The sequence below is a fragment of the Pocillopora verrucosa genome, chromosome 4, assembly GCF_036669915.1.
Source record: "Pocillopora verrucosa isolate sample1 chromosome 4, ASM3666991v2, whole genome shotgun sequence".
In the NCBI taxonomy this organism is placed as follows: domain Eukaryota; kingdom Metazoa; phylum Cnidaria; class Anthozoa; order Scleractinia; family Pocilloporidae; genus Pocillopora; species Pocillopora verrucosa.
In genome coordinates, this window is record NC_089315.1 from 31,178,046 (window position 1) to 31,193,497 (window position 15,452).

The window sequence follows — 15,452 nt, forward strand, 5'->3', positions numbered from 1 at the left end:
ATGGCTTTCAAGTTCGTTCGAAATTTTTTGTGCTACATGTTTTCGGATTCTAATGGATATAGTGAGAATGCAGGCTAACAGAAGGCCTGGCTGCTCGTTTGTATGCTTTTGGAGCTTGGTGCCTGGGTTTGAGTGTGAATAAAAATGGCGGAAACTTAAATATTGAGATGAGTGACAATTGACTCTTACTTCATACTGATCGCATATTGCTTGATTTTTGTTCAAATTACTGTGTTTGTGATGAATTAAGAACATTTGACTTAAATGTCTCGCAATAAAGCAAAAAAATCGTCGAAGACAGGCGGGTTTGGATCAGTGCAGAAGAGAGTGAATTCCATTTCTCGACGGGTAAGTTTGAGAAGATGTGATGGTCATTATGACTTTGATGTTTACTTGGTCCGATCTTACACTAAATTTACAACGCAATAATTTATTGTTTTCCTTGTTCAGAATATAATCCACAATGTGTTAATTAAGGGGATTTGATTTAAGGTTGAAGACCTGGATGTTTCGTCATCAATTACAGCACCAGAAAGAAAGGACAATTATGACAAGTGGGTAATACATTAAGGTTTTCAAATAATTAACTCATCATAACTTTGGACATTTTTCATTAAAAGCTCTTACAGTAGCTTGACCACTTGTCGAGTATGTCATAGCTATTGCTTAGAAGTTTTAGAGCTGTAGGTAGCAACTAAACTTAGCGTTTCTTTATAGTATGGTATAGTTCCTATCGAAGCTAACTGCAGAAATTATACATTTTCGTAACATGAGCTTCACTGTGGCATATTCTTGATAGTTTCGTGGAAAAGTTAGTGCATGTAAATTACTGTTTGAGATATGACACAAAAAAGGGTTTAGATTGTCATATGAAAGAAATTTCTAAATTATAAACTAAGGAACCCATGAAATTGTTCATACATTACCCAATTTTTATGCAGCTAAAATGAAAATTTGAAAACTACCGGTACACATTCAAAGTTTGGATATTCTGTGTGATACATGAACTTTGCTATTATGTAACATGATATTTAATTCTGATTTTTGCATTAATTATTTTCTGTCAGCTGTGTAAAATTAAAGGATGAAATTGAACAACTGTCCAATGAGCTCTTCAGTCTCTCCAAGGTGTGGAACAAAAATTCTTTGGTTATATTATTATTATTGTTATTATTATTATTTATATATTTTTTATTGCAATGTTTGCCATGTTTATGTTGTTGAAAAAAGGTTTTTCAAAATGCTTTACACTGTAATTATACACTATTATATGGCAACATGAAGAGGTTAGGTAATGACTATGTATGTTTTACTATTATTTAAACATCCTGAACCAGTCTAATTGAGTCTTTTCTTTGACATAAAGTCTATTGCTGCTAATGCCAAGACAACAGTTTTAAGAACTAAACTGGTTCAAGACATATATATTATTTGTTGGCTGGGAGGTCCGCATGGTGAAAAACTGTGACCGAGGTCTTGAAAATACTGCCCAAGGCTGAAGAGTGAGGGCAGCATTTCAAGACTGAGGTCACAGTTTTTCACCATACTGACCGACCAAGTTTAAAAAAATAATCAGTATGAAGTAAGATTATTTTTTTAAACTTGACAAAATTATTTCCAAAAGAACCCTAATGATTACCGGTTACCAGTTGCAGTAAATATGGCAAGACCCTTCATAAGCTGAACAATTTTTGAGCGAGTAAATGGTAGTTAAAATAGAGGTGATGCAAATTAAAGAGAGATGCCTCACCGAAACATTTTCATTTCCATAACGACAAAGGTGATTTAAAAGGCTTCCAAACAAACTTTGAAACATTATTTTTACAAGTATCTGTCACAATCTGACACCTGTCAATTAGAGAGCACGTAAGAAAAAAAAAGCACAAGAAGATTTGAAAATTACAGAACTAGTTTGGCAAGGCTATCACGACAATGTTTTCTTCAGTAACAGTCAATGATCTAATGGGAAGTATTATTCACTCTCATCGACAATTCATTCATGTACAAAGATTTACCTCTGTTCATGAAGTAAACAGCAAGGAAAGTAATTGTGAGTAAATTCAAATTTTTTATTTTGAAGTTGTGAGAGTTTGTTCATTTCTTTGCTGCAATGGCATGTGTAAATCTGGTCTTTCCTGCACAAAAACTCAATTCGAATGGCACACTCCAACAAAACACACAGGGATTTAATGCAGCCTTTTCTCATTAAATTCCTTCAGTTTTTGTTGTGCAATTTATGGTACAAATGTCCAAATTGAATGGAAAGACTCGCTGAGAGCATATATTTGTTGTAGAACTTAAAATTAAAACTTCGCTTGCTCTTTCACTATGAACAAATTGTTTGAGAAAATTCAGATATTAAATGAATGAAAGTTCCATTGTTCAGTTTAACTGTTACCAAATACTTCACTTTTTTACTTTCTATGTACTTTTTGTGAACGATTTAAATTAATTGCAGAAGCTAGCAGGTTTTCAGGCTGCTTGTCAACCAATGTAATGACACTATTGCTTATACAAATTCATTCTGAAACCAATATTTTTCTCTCAACCAAAGTGATTTGAGAGAGAGAAAAGAGAGGATTTATAAGTTTTTATTGGCTTGAGGTAGTGACCAACGTGTTTGCTTAAAAATACTGCCTGGCCAGAAAAAGTTGGGATGTACTCAGTAACTCACGAAAGCGTTACTGTGGCCCATGGGCAGAGATAGGAAAATTCTGACTGGGTAAAGAACCAATCAAGTTTAAGGATTTGTTACCATGCCCTCTAAAAAAAAATAATAATATAGATCATCAATAAACTGAGGCTAACAAATGCATTATATTCAGATACAGATAAGCTTTGGCCCAGTCTCCTTCTCCCCAGTTCTAGGTCTTATTGAAATTGTTAAAGGTTATGGGGTCATATTGTTAAAATATACTACTGTGATGAAATGTTATCATGTACTGTATTTCCTCAAATAAGTGCATGGGCACTTATTTCAAATCAAGGGTTAAAAAAAGGGGTGGTTATCAAAAGGAGGGTGCTTAATCAAAGGGAGGGCTTATTTCTCTCTTGTGTTGTTCTGGTTGGAGTTGAAGCTTAAAACGTTACAAATTAAGTGGCAATAGAAACAGGTGTTCCCTAAGAAAGTGAGTGAGGAGGGGGAGGCTTATTTGACAGGGACACTTGTTTGATTTTATGGCCTTAGGGGTGAGCACTCACTCAAGGGAGGGTACTTGTTGGAGCATGGGTGCTCATACAAGGAAATACAGTATCTCATGATGTTGTAACCTCAGATGTGAATTACAATAGAGTGATGACACACAACTAATCCTTCTTAGTGAATGACGTTCAATGGTTTAATCTTATTGTGCCCTGATCTGATTGATTGATTTTAAGAGCTGTGATTGCAGCATATGGACTATGTGTTCACCCATTGGTTTACTGCTGTTCAGCCCTGCTGTTGTTGTGTTTCATAATCATGGGCAACCACAATTCTGGGATTTATTATTGACTGTTTATTCATAATGATCTTGTATTGTGCAATGAGACCTGACAGAAGTTAAAAAAGAAGACTACTTTAAGCTTGGCTTGTTTCTGATATCAGTTTAGTTTGACTAATTGTCTCTTAATCATTGTGTTATCAGGCTGATAATGAAGGCTCCTCACAAGATTTTAATCTACAGAAAAGGAAAGAACAGCAAAAGTTGGAACATTTGAAGGTAATGAAAAACAAGATTGTTTTCAGAACATTACAGATCATATTAAGCTTGGGGTACTGTATTTGTAAAGTTATGCTTACAATAAAGTGTAGGTTGGGTGGGTCTTGTTAAACCTGTGATAGTTAACAATTATATGATATGCCCCTGAATGTGGTGGAGATGTTTCTTTAAATATGAAAGCAATCTCCACATGATGAACACTACTTACACAATAGTGAAAATAAGGCCTGAAAAGGAAAATTCAGGCCTGTACAGGATTTGAACCCATGACCTCCGAATCAACTGAACTGCAGATGAAGAAATGAATATGAAAGCGATCTTCACAGTAGCGATATGGCCTAAGATATTCCTTCATCAAGCACTCATGAAAAAAAAAAACCAACAGCATTTTCATTCACAAAACAACTCATCTTTATTTCAAGTGCCAAAATCCATTCACAATGAAATCTATAATTTTATATTTTTTATATGTGGATAACAATAAAATTTTACATATGAATACGTTACTGATATGTTTGCCAAAGGAAAAAAATCTGTTGATTTTGATTGAAATAGGTAAGATTTATATAGGCTAAAATATAGCAATAAAGAATTAAAGACTCATATTGAGAGATGTAATTAATTCATTTACAAATCATATTTTGTTCTTGATGTCATAGCGTTCTACTCATTTTGATATCAGTCAACTGTTATCTTTTGTCACTGTTCAAGGAAACATCTAGAACTTAAATTGAAGCAGTCGTTAACGTCATTTGATCAGCACGGGAAAACACATTTGAGGTAGTCGGGAGTGTTTTGTTTTTTTTCGTCGTACTTGATTGGTTGACAAATAAGCGCTTGTTTTCGGGACCAATCACAGCATAACTTATATCACAAAGAAAGCTATTTTAAGTTACTTTCGACTACTCGAACATTCAATAAATCAAAAATCATTAACAATAATAAATTTCCTGAAGTGTTTGTTTGAAAACAGCTGCATATCCCTAAGACAACAACTTGAGCAAATCGCAATTTACATCCCAGACGGTAGTGGCACTTATTGTTTGCATTCGTCTTTACCAATGTTTTTTTTTAGTTCCGCCAGAAACACTCTAAGCTCCAGATCCTTTCTGATATCAAAGTGTTTGCATGGATTTAGCAAGAAGCAATATTTTCAAGTGATATCCCTTAGCTTTCAACTGCGGTAGCTCAATTTTAAGGAGCTCTTACAACCACATGGAGTGAGGCATATTTGCTAGAAGAAGGATAATGCAAAAGTCTTTGTTTCACACTTACGAGGTTTGCAAGATTCAGTGTTAAAATTAATCCCACTGTTTTGAAGGTGTTCATTTTTAGATGCAAACTCAAACGACTTGCAAGATATTTTAATACTTAAAAGTGCATTCGTTCCATGCCCAGAGGAGATGATGTTTCCTTTTCCCCTTGCATTACGCCTTTCGATTAACCTGTGTCAAATATTTTGCGACAAGTAAAAACTCGAAACAATTAATTTATTCACGTATCGTTAAGTGTTAAGTTTAATTTTATTTGGTACAACAAATATCTTTCACTAAACAACATAGAAATTTTCGCCAACAAACTCCTGCATCCGCCAAAACACTATCGTTTTTTGTCCGAATTATTTTATTCTTAATTCAAGTTAACTTCGTGACTGCTTTGTTTAGCGTTTACGTTTTCGTTGAAGAAATACGAGTGCACTTCGATATAATATTTTAGCGAAAATCTTCACGTTGAAAATAATCTGTTGTAATACGGTTCGTACCAGTCTAGTAAAATCTTTCAAATGTGGGAGGGGTTTCTTTAATTATAATATTTCACCAAATTTCATTTGTATGTTATTGTTGTTACCATAAAACCAACGAGTGCGGAAACTAGCACGGCCTTTGCATAATTACTATGCCTTGTTTAGCCTTTGTGTTTAATTAAACTGAGAAAAATACTAATTAGTAAACATAAAATAATCCGGCTTAAGGAAAACATTTGAAATAAATGTATTGATGGTGTATTGCTAATTAACACACAGCGGCGCAAGCTCGAATAGAACAAAGATGTTTACAACAAAGTTGTCATGCGTTACTGAGAAATGTGTTCATTGTTCTTCTGCCAGAGTGATATCCGCCAAAAACAGTGTAACATCTTCGGATGACGGATGAGTCTTTCAAGTAACTGAACTATTTTGATTTTTGTTTTTGTTTCATAGAGCAAACTGGACAGAATATCTGAACAGCTTGAACCCGATGAAATCGAAGAGGATTATTTCAGGTGTGGAAAACATGTCGATTTAGACGTGCAAATGAGTATATTCAAACACATGTTTATTTCTTTTATTCCCTCCTGCCAACTAAAGTCAGTCGACCGTAATAAGGATTTGTGAAATGCTTCGTCAGTTGAACTATGTTGGAGCAGTTTTAAGCTACGCTTGGCCGTCCGTATCATTCCTGGGGCATTATTGTAGTAGTCCGCTAATTCAAGTAAATGCTATGTGTGTACTAACTCGCGTCATTAACATTTTGAACGCTGAATAGGGTCTATTGTCATTGTGATATAGGAAAAGTAATTAGAATGATTTATTGTGGCATGCCTCAAGAACACAACTTTCCCTTAAGCGCGAAAAATCGCTAAAAGGGATTAACGGAATCGCGATTGGTTCTTGATTGTAATCCGCTCACCTTGAATAACTCGATGAATGTTTGTGTTCAATCGAGTTACGAAAAAATTGTTGTCGGTCTTTTTGAATCAAGTTTTTAGAACAACTTTCGAGTCATTGTTGGAAGATAAAAAATTGTTGGTGTTCATCCAGTGTCGATGATTGTAATGATGATGATGAAGATTTTTATGTTATCAACTCCGCAGAAAGATGCAAGAAGGTGGTGTTGGTGCCTCCAACAGTGATTTACTGACGGATAAAGCTGATGATGATGACACGCGCATGCCCGATAGGTGACTCTCAAAATAAAATATATTTTGTAATGCGCCTAGAAGGCGATATTTGTCAATATGACCAATAGTGACTGCATGAAAGTGGAATGCGGACTGAATCACTTGGAGATGTTCTGCTTGGATGGATCACTTTAAAATCTTCAAACAACGACTCGACCCAAATTTCAATTTCGCAATGAAATTTGGAATGTGTACTTAACTACTTGTTTTCATCGTCTTTTATCCCGTATTGTCCTTTTTTTTCTCACAATCTCAAGTGAAGACGACGATGAAGGTGAAGAAGGAGAAGACGAAGATGATGAAAGTGAAGAGGACACTTCCTCCAACATAGTAATGGTGAGCAGTGTTAGATCACCTTATCTGGCAGGAAATGGTAAGCAGCACTTTTTCGAGAAGAAATTATGAAACACGAATAGTCAATGATCTATGCCGGCCTAAGGGCATTAGCCTGTGATAACATTTCTAAAGTCAGGAGGACACACAGATTTGTGCCCGTGAGAGGATGATCGAGTTAATGTACCGTTATGGTAAAACCCATCTAATTGTATCATTTCATCTGTCCTTAATTTGTTTCTCTACAATTCACACAGGTCCGCAAGGTCGAGGCTTTGAGTGATTTTACAGGGGAGCAGGATGGCGATCTCAGTTTTAAGAAGGGAGAGATTCTAACAGTCATCAAAACAAGGTACAGTTGAACTTCTCATAAGTTGTGCTCAATGCGCCCTGAGGTTTACAAGAGGAACATTTGACTTCAGGGGAGGGGAGGTGTATGGTGCCATGGCCTGATTGTGCTACAAATCTGTCCTTTTCATCAGATTTTCATGCGCACATAAAACTCGATAGAGTAAAAGTACAAATTGTTCCTTATTCGACTTGAGCGTAAATTCAGTGATTAATATGACGTATGCTTCCATCTTTGTCTCTTCTGTAAACGTCAGTGAAGATGGATGGTGGGAAGCAGAAAACACTGCCGGCAAACAAGGTGTTGTCCCTAAAACCCTTCTCAAGGTAATGAAATGTTTTCTTTTTCTGAGTAAACAACATCAGTAGTGGTAACAATGCATAAAAAACAAACATTGGCTTAAACAGTAAACAATCAAAACTGAAATCCAATTTGAAAATATCACGAACTTGTGGATCTACTCACGTCTTATTTTATGAATATTTTCTTGTTTTTTGCGTGTCTTTCACAAGGTTTCGCTTCGTTCAATTAAGTTCTCTTTTTTAGATTATCGAAGAAAACGAAGAAACCTCGCCAGTGAAACAAAGGGATGAGCAATCCGCTGAAATAAAGAAAGGTACGTTTGGTTTTGCAATAAAACCTTAGTTCTTCTATTCCTCAAAAGCAATCACAGTATCTAGTGTTTGCACACAAGTTTTTTTCCTCAACCCCTTGCCCTTTTATTTTGTAGGAAATGTTTGTTTAATTCATCCTTACAATTTTTAGCTGTAGGGGCACTTGTTAAAACCAGAATAACAACAATTCAGGTTTGATCATATTTTCTTTCCATCGTCGTTTGCAGAGTCAGCAGATAAAGTTCCGGAGCTTTCCACCAGAAAAAGGTGAAGAAATGATTATGGCCCTGAGAAGGATTTTGCTAACGAAATTTGATATAAATCATACGATTTTCGTTGATTAAAATGTCCTCGATGCTTTTAAAGATCTCGTCGGAAAACACAACCTCGTAGACTGCAAATTTGTCTCTTCCATGCAGGCGTTCATTTAAATAAGGAATTCCAATCCTCCGTCCTTTTTTGCCTTGCGCTGCTGTCGCGCTCAGTCTACTTATAAAACACCTAAGACAGGCTGAATGTAAATCAGTTACACCAGCAAAGACTTAGTGAGGTTAATGTTTTTTACACAACGTGAATTTTATTCTTTTGGAATTTTTTAGTGGATTGGATTTGTGGAAAAGTCTAGCCAAAAGTTCAACGCAACAGGTATTTATTCCGCCTTTACTGTAAAATATGAGCCGTGATGTTCGTTTGCTGTTTGTTTTGATCATCGTAGTATTGATGTCTGTTCTCTGAGAATTGGCCTTAATAAGTCGCTTATTTGAAAAGAGCAACTTCATGCGAGCTTCATACCAGACGAACAACAATGACACTAGCTGATGTAATATTTGGACATCGAACACTCAAGGAGCGCTTAATTTTCAAACTGGTTCTTAGTTTAAGAGTTAGCTAAAATAAGAGTGATAGAATAACTAGTTTTTCAACTCATTTTTATCTTAGCTATCTCTAAGAACACGTAACGCCAAGATTCAGTTTGTACAATAAGTGCTACTTAGTCTTCCCTTGACAAACAATTCCCAGTGTCTCTCTGTTTGGTATACCAGCTGGCCCTGATCAGTTACAACTGTATAAATACGAGGTCAAACTTTTTTAAAAGCTTCCGTTGTTCTTTTAGTGAGAAGAGATCATTTTTGTTTCCTTTAAAATGATGTGTCAATCGTCTAGGAAATTGTCGTAATGTTACTTCAAATAAAAGCTGATTTTTTAATTCAACGTCATGTCCATCTCGTTCAAAGAAATTACAGCTTTCCGCTTCTGTTTAATGTGCGCGCGACACGTTTAATTGTGACGTACACTTTTAAGCTCAATTTCAAAACAAAAGGTTTGTTTCTCTTCTCTCTTTTCGTCGGCTGCTTTTACAGAGCTAAACTTGGCTTTTCCTACAAGTATGGCAAATGGTGCTACAATTTATAAGTTTGAAGAGGTATTTAAACGCTCTTTGAATTGGTTTTGCGTTTTCTTCCGCTTAATTCAACCTCTCTGCTTTAGCGTAAAAGATTTAAATTTACGAGACGAACTAGATTGATTCTTTGGCTAATTGTAGTAAAATGAGTTTAGCTTTATTTTATTTACGAAGACGGCGATGTCGCTTTCTCTTTTTTTATTCTTCCTGGCCTTATCGTCTTGATATTTTCTATTAAATATCTCTAAAATTTAGCGCAATTTTCGTTTCGTTTGTTGTTATATTTTTGCTATGAATATGATCAGTAGACAAACGATGCAGTCTTCGCAGCAAAATGGGATATACTCTATTCGTTAGCGGACAGTACGACATTCAGCCAATAAAAGTAATGGCTTTTATATATTTCAAGCAAAAGATGTCTTCTGTGGTAGTGTCGGTTGCCCCACTGGAATAAAACGTCGGTAAAACAAACAATAAACGAAGTTAAACCTGTTTGAGACCCCAGTTCGGAATTCAAATCTTATTTAAAGGCATACTGAGAAAATGTCCCGTTATACGGAAAATAATTGTGTTAGTGGCTTTGCCTGGGCCGAAGTAACTACTAATCCTTAAAAATACAAAACAAAGTATTTTTTCAGTTCCAATTTAAACAACCCGTTGTCTTTACGTTGTCTCCGTGTAACTTTCTCTGCAATAATGCGTAGTACAATATTGTGATTTTTCTAATTTTGCCTATGGCCTTGGTGAATAAAATAATACAGGCGACTGATGTGATTAGTTTTTGAATTCCAAATCAGGGTTAGTGATATAAATGTTTCTGTATTCACAGATAGGCTTTGTTAATTGTTGCTTTCCCTGTCAATTATATTCAAGCGTTATTCGTTTAAATGTGTTAATTTATCACTCAAAAAACGATGAGTATCGAACTAGCAAAATTATCTTGCAAACTAATTGCGATATTTATGGAAATATTTTAATCTGCATTGATGACACTTGCAGGATAAAATGAAATTGGGTAAACTCATTATACTATGAAAGGGCTATTTCCAACGATTATTCCTGGTTGATTTTTTCTTGTTTTCGTAACAACAAAATGCAGAATTAATCTTGTCCAAGCTGACTTTCAAAGTCACGAGATGTTACAGACTCTACTTGAAGAAATTAGTCGATTCATACAACATAGAGTCTTTCTTTTTTATTTAAAAACGTTTGTGGCCTTTCTTTTAAATGTCGCGTTGCGTGACCGTTATGTCATACCTTACCGAGAAACCCTGAAACCCACACTCCAGCTCAACACCCATCGACATTCAACGTAACTAGTGTGTCACCTTCACGCATGAAATGGAAAGAATATAGCACGGAAACTCCCTCCCGTATGAAGTAAAAAAAATGAAAATGAATGTGGTGGTGAATTTGATTTCCTCTTCTCAGACTAGTGCCACAGACGTGTTGAAAGCTATGGGTGCCATGCCAAGTGGTTTCCGATCAACAACGCTTGGAAAACTGGCCAAAGAAGGCAAGCTGTTTTTAAGATTAATTCCCTGAGTTTAAATGTTGATTTCTGTTCGATTTTGCAGCACACGTCAAAAGTATCTAGTTTGTCACAGCGGAGCACTTACCTGAGGCTGTGGGGTTTTTTGATCTCTTACGTTATAAAAAACGTCGGAATGAATCAGATAAAGGACGAAGTAAACGAACGTAGCACTTACACTGTTGTTTACTCGCGTTTTATGTTTTTCTGGTGGATGGTTTTACTTCTAGTTACAAGGTAGGAATTTACTTTTGATCCCTCAGAAATCTGGCAAACAAGCTCTTGGGTGATGCCAAAACTAAGCCAGTCTAATGTAGCATTCAGAGACATAACTTGGGATCCCGTCAATAAACAGGTGAAAACGTAACTATTCCTCTGTTAAAGCTTGTAACTCTTCGAAGAAAGACGGCTAAAACGTAGGAATTGATGCAAAGATAGTGGTGTAAATAAAGTCTCCCCATATCTCCTGACTGATAGCCTCTCCGCTATCCAACTTCCAGGAGCCGAGTTATTGAACCCTCTCGAGAGGGTGAGATGGAGCTACTTTGATGGGGTGATCTGATTCTTATTATCTCTCTTTCGTTTTCTTGATTTTTCTAGAGAAGGAAAGGTTTTGACTTCCTCGATACTAGTAATTCAACCTGGCTATTTTTTTACCCTTTACAGCTGCGACCACGAACGGCAAAAACCAACAGGGTTCTTCAAGTGTGCAGTGCACGAATGATACCATCAATAGGATCAGGTCAGTCCCAGGCCCACTATGACGACTTGATGATAGATCAGCAGTAGAACTTAGCTCATTTATGTCAAAAATATAAGATTTATTCTTACATTCAAAAACTAATATAATAAGCGTAAGTGAAAAACTGCAAGTTTGGACAGGGGTCAATCTGAATTTCTTTCCCAACCCTTTTCTTTAAACCTAGGAACTGTCTCCTCTAATGCATGTTCTATGTCTGCTAAGAGTACGGCTGCTTAGGTTGGACTCAAATTCAGTTATCCTCATCACTTGTAAATTGTACAAGGCTGCTCTATTTTTTTGAGCTGCAACAGTGTTTCTCAGTGGTACGTATTCAACTGTCTCAAAGAGTGAATGAGTAAACGTTTCAGTTGTCATTAAGGTGACTCACTGAATCTTCTTCTAAACTTTCCTCCATTCTGGTATCTTGATTCTAAGGTGTTGAAGTTATAAGCCGACATGTGAGGATTGTGATTTGGGATAACAGCAAGAAACAGGTATAAAATGCACTTAAACACGCGATGGTGCTATTTTTTATCTCGGTGCTGCCAAAACCGTTCACTTACTTTTGATATTTATCATCAGCCTCTTAGCAATGTTCATTCAGTCCGCGCAACTACGACGGAAAAAGATCCAGCGTCATGGAACTTTAACCCAAAGGTAATACGGGCAAACACCATTTGGTACAAGGTCACTCTTAAACCGTGTTTCAAGTTTTCTGATACTGTTTGAAGGTCTATTTTTCCATCTGATTTAACCTTGGATATATTTCCTCAAACCAAAGGCGATGCTTTCATGGATATTTTTATTACATTGCGCCAAAAAAAATCAGCTTAGAATGAAGAGAGATTATGAACTGGAAAAGAAAATGTATATATTTATATGAATGATCGGAGTCAAAACTTCTGTGTGGGCACATCTATTTAAGCGCTCATGTCGACCGCCATGCACTTTTCACTTTAAGACTGTGCAAATGCCCGCACCGTGTCACGTACACAACCTGTATGAAAGCTTTTCATTTGATTTTACATGCAGTGTTCTACCAGTGTCTACGACTCTGAGATTCTGGCTCGTATTAATTCTAATGACGATTCCCAAGGTAAGTTCACGCTACCGTGTTGGTCTTGTAACGTGCTAGTGAATAAAACAAGAAACTTTCCTTCTCCTCTGAATTAATGTTAATGTTTTTACCATTACATTGATCTATTTCCATCTCTGATTCTCATTACATTTCTTTTCTTGTAGTTATCCTTTTTGAATTGAACATACTTTATAGAAGAACGGTAAGTGTTTATCTGCTTGAGTTCCGTGCACATTTGAATAAACGCAAGAGATGACCTTTTAACTGTGAGTTTGATATATTTTATTGTTATAGTCCACTGGTGAGAAAGGTGAAGTGGCATGTGGTTGGTGTGCAATTAAACTGTTTGAAGAAAACGGAGCACCGGTGCCTAACAAGTAAGAGTCCATTCACGTAACGTGTAGCCATTACCTCTTTGAGAGTTTCCGTTACAACAAAGTGTAATACCTGTGCTTTTCTTTTCTTTTTTACAGGACTTACGAAATCCATCTTAATGGTGGAACACCGTTTGACATTGGGGTCGACCTGGATCCTTCAGTCAGTTTGAAAGGTAAAGTTTCTGACAGGCAGGCATTACAAGTCCAATTAAAATACATTTTTAAATCCCTCATTACTGCTTTGTATGTTTTAGCCCTGTCAGAACTGAACAGACATACTGACACTGAAAAGAATCCCTTCAATTAGGTTTTTATCAGTGATGTCATCATAGACCTTTTTTAAAATCCATCAATGAAACCTGATGGGCTATAAAAAGATATTTTTGCAACATGGCGCAGTTCTTCGTGCATTTGACTCAAAAGTATGCAGAAATAACCGGTGGTAACTATACTTTCGTCTTTATTTGCTTGTATTTATTGTTTCAGCCAGCACCAGTCGCTTCCAACAAGTTGTCCGAACGAATCGCCAGCCGAGGTTGACAGTGAAACTCGTTTCTTTTCCAAGTCAACGAAGAGACATATACGAGTAAGCACGAATTTTTTTTTTTTTGTCCTCGGACAAATACCTTAACCCTAAGCATTTCGTGAATGTTTAGTTAAATGATAACTTAATTGTTGATGCCCAGATTTAGTCAAACTCAGTCACATGTTCAGTTCGGGTTTGAATCTCTTTGCAGCATGTTACCAGACACTTTATTGACATGTCACACATATGCTCAGTTCATTTCTTTGTACCGCCAATTGCTGACTGAGATTATCATGTACGAGTTGCGGGACAGTCAAGATGCAGGTATCTTGTGATGAATTGTTTGTACGTTAACTCATTGCCATCCTCTCCCAGACGGAGAAGACGTTAATCCGAGTATATAAGGCTTCTATAAGTAAAAAATGTTAATTTGAATTGAAATGGAAATCATAAGCTGCTGTAGTTCCCTCCACGCCTGACGTTTTAAAGCAAGAAGCTCTTTTGGGAAAAGTAACGGTATTACTTTCTTTCTTTCCTTTCCTTTCCTTTCTTCCATTATTCGTTTCAGGTTTTGTTATGGATCCTGTTATATCAACATTTCCAAAAATTCTCTATACTCATGATGTGATGGATGCTCTCAAGGTAAGCAACCTCCTAGACTTGATGTCAGCCCAAGTAAAGGACTTCAATGTGAGGTTTACTTGTTGACGAGTTCGAGTGGAAGCAATCAGTGTTAGGGTGCGCTGCTCCTTGTCGTCACAAGTGCCCACGTACTACCAGTTAGACACGATTCAATCGAAGCTCCCGCTTCTGCTGAGCATGTTGTAGCTTAAGACTTTTATCACGTTTAAATTCGTCTCTTAAATTATGCATCTGAACTATAAGTTGAATAATTTATTTTCTCGATATAGCGCTGCTGGGACGAGAAAAGCAAGCGAGCACTCAAGCGATCCCAACGAGTAAGTACTGAGTAACTACTCTCAAAAGGATCAACATTGGCTATAAAGAAATATCTTCATTTTTGTTGGTTTAACTCAAGTACCTTTAGTTATATTTACTCTATGAAGCTTGCAAGAGTAACGTTTTGTTCAACTGACGCACAAAAGCAAATCAACTAAAGCTTTGAAGCAAGCAATTCAACCGTTATCATGGATCAAGTGGATCAGGACCAGTGGTCTCTTAGAAGTGCACAGGTTCCTGTTTATCCCAAATGCTCCCAGATTTCCGATTTCCTGGCCAATATTCATTCCCACCTCTTTGATTGCCTTTTTCTATAGAGAGACGAAGCACACATGAGAAGATTCTTCAGGGAGGTCTACATGGACAGTGTATTTCCAATTTTAAACTCCACTGAATTACCGCCGTACATTTGGGGCAACGATGAGAGAGAAAAGGTCTAATTACACCAAATGTTTTATCACTCCTGTAATACTTTGTGAGCCTGTCTTCTCTACGTAGCTAAAACAGTTAAATAAAATCACAGGAATTCTAGTATTAAAGCTGGTATATTTTGTATATTTCAGGATAGACTTCAATGGATTATAGGCCACTGTGATAAACGAACAGCCGTGGAAAGTTTACTGTCACCAAACAGACTCTACAAACCGTTCAACGTGGACCGCTTTACTCTTGATATGTCTAAGCTAACGTGACACTGAAGTGTTTACCGAATCCTAACATGTTACAGTAAATTCAACTCTAAAAATATTTTCAGTGGTTGAAGCAGTATCTCCTTGGAAATAATTAACACTTATTTTCATATTAATTTATTGCCAAGTTAGGTGAATTTTTAAATTTGATGGAAACTGGACATAGCTAAATGAATATTATATTATTTACATATTAAAATATTAAAAGTT

General features: G+C 36.3%; 1 protein-coding gene across 3 annotated transcripts; it reads left to right on the plus strand.

The window, feature by feature from the left end:
* The first annotated feature begins 142 nt into the window (after positions 1–142).
* LOC131790311 (nephrocystin-1) lies at positions 143–15,452 on the plus strand. Of its 3 annotated transcripts, XM_059107500.2 has the most exons (27): positions 143–348; positions 493–554; positions 1,068–1,128; positions 3,627–3,701; positions 5,902–5,963; positions 6,555–6,641; positions 6,899–6,977; positions 7,232–7,326; positions 7,580–7,649; positions 7,870–7,939; positions 8,165–8,204; positions 8,537–8,582; positions 10,771–10,855; positions 11,134–11,225; positions 11,537–11,612; positions 12,048–12,106; positions 12,195–12,269; positions 12,645–12,708; positions 12,855–12,892; positions 12,985–13,067; positions 13,164–13,240; positions 13,554–13,653; positions 13,805–13,917; positions 14,162–14,235; positions 14,505–14,552; positions 14,871–14,987; positions 15,117–15,452. In XM_059107500.2, the coding sequence occupies exons 1-27, from the start codon at positions 265–267 to the stop codon at positions 15,243–15,245; spliced, it is 2,061 nt and encodes a 686-aa protein (XP_058963483.2). In that variant the 5' UTR covers positions 143–264; the 3' UTR covers positions 15,246–15,452. The 3 variants fall into 3 exon arrangements, with proteins under 3 accessions (XP_058963483.2, XP_066022093.1, XP_058963484.2); XM_066165996.1 differs by lacking the exon at positions 1,068–1,128 and having other exon boundaries at positions 277–348; XM_059107501.2 differs by lacking the exons at positions 143–348; positions 493–554; positions 1,068–1,128; positions 3,627–3,701 and adding an exon at positions 4,798–4,979.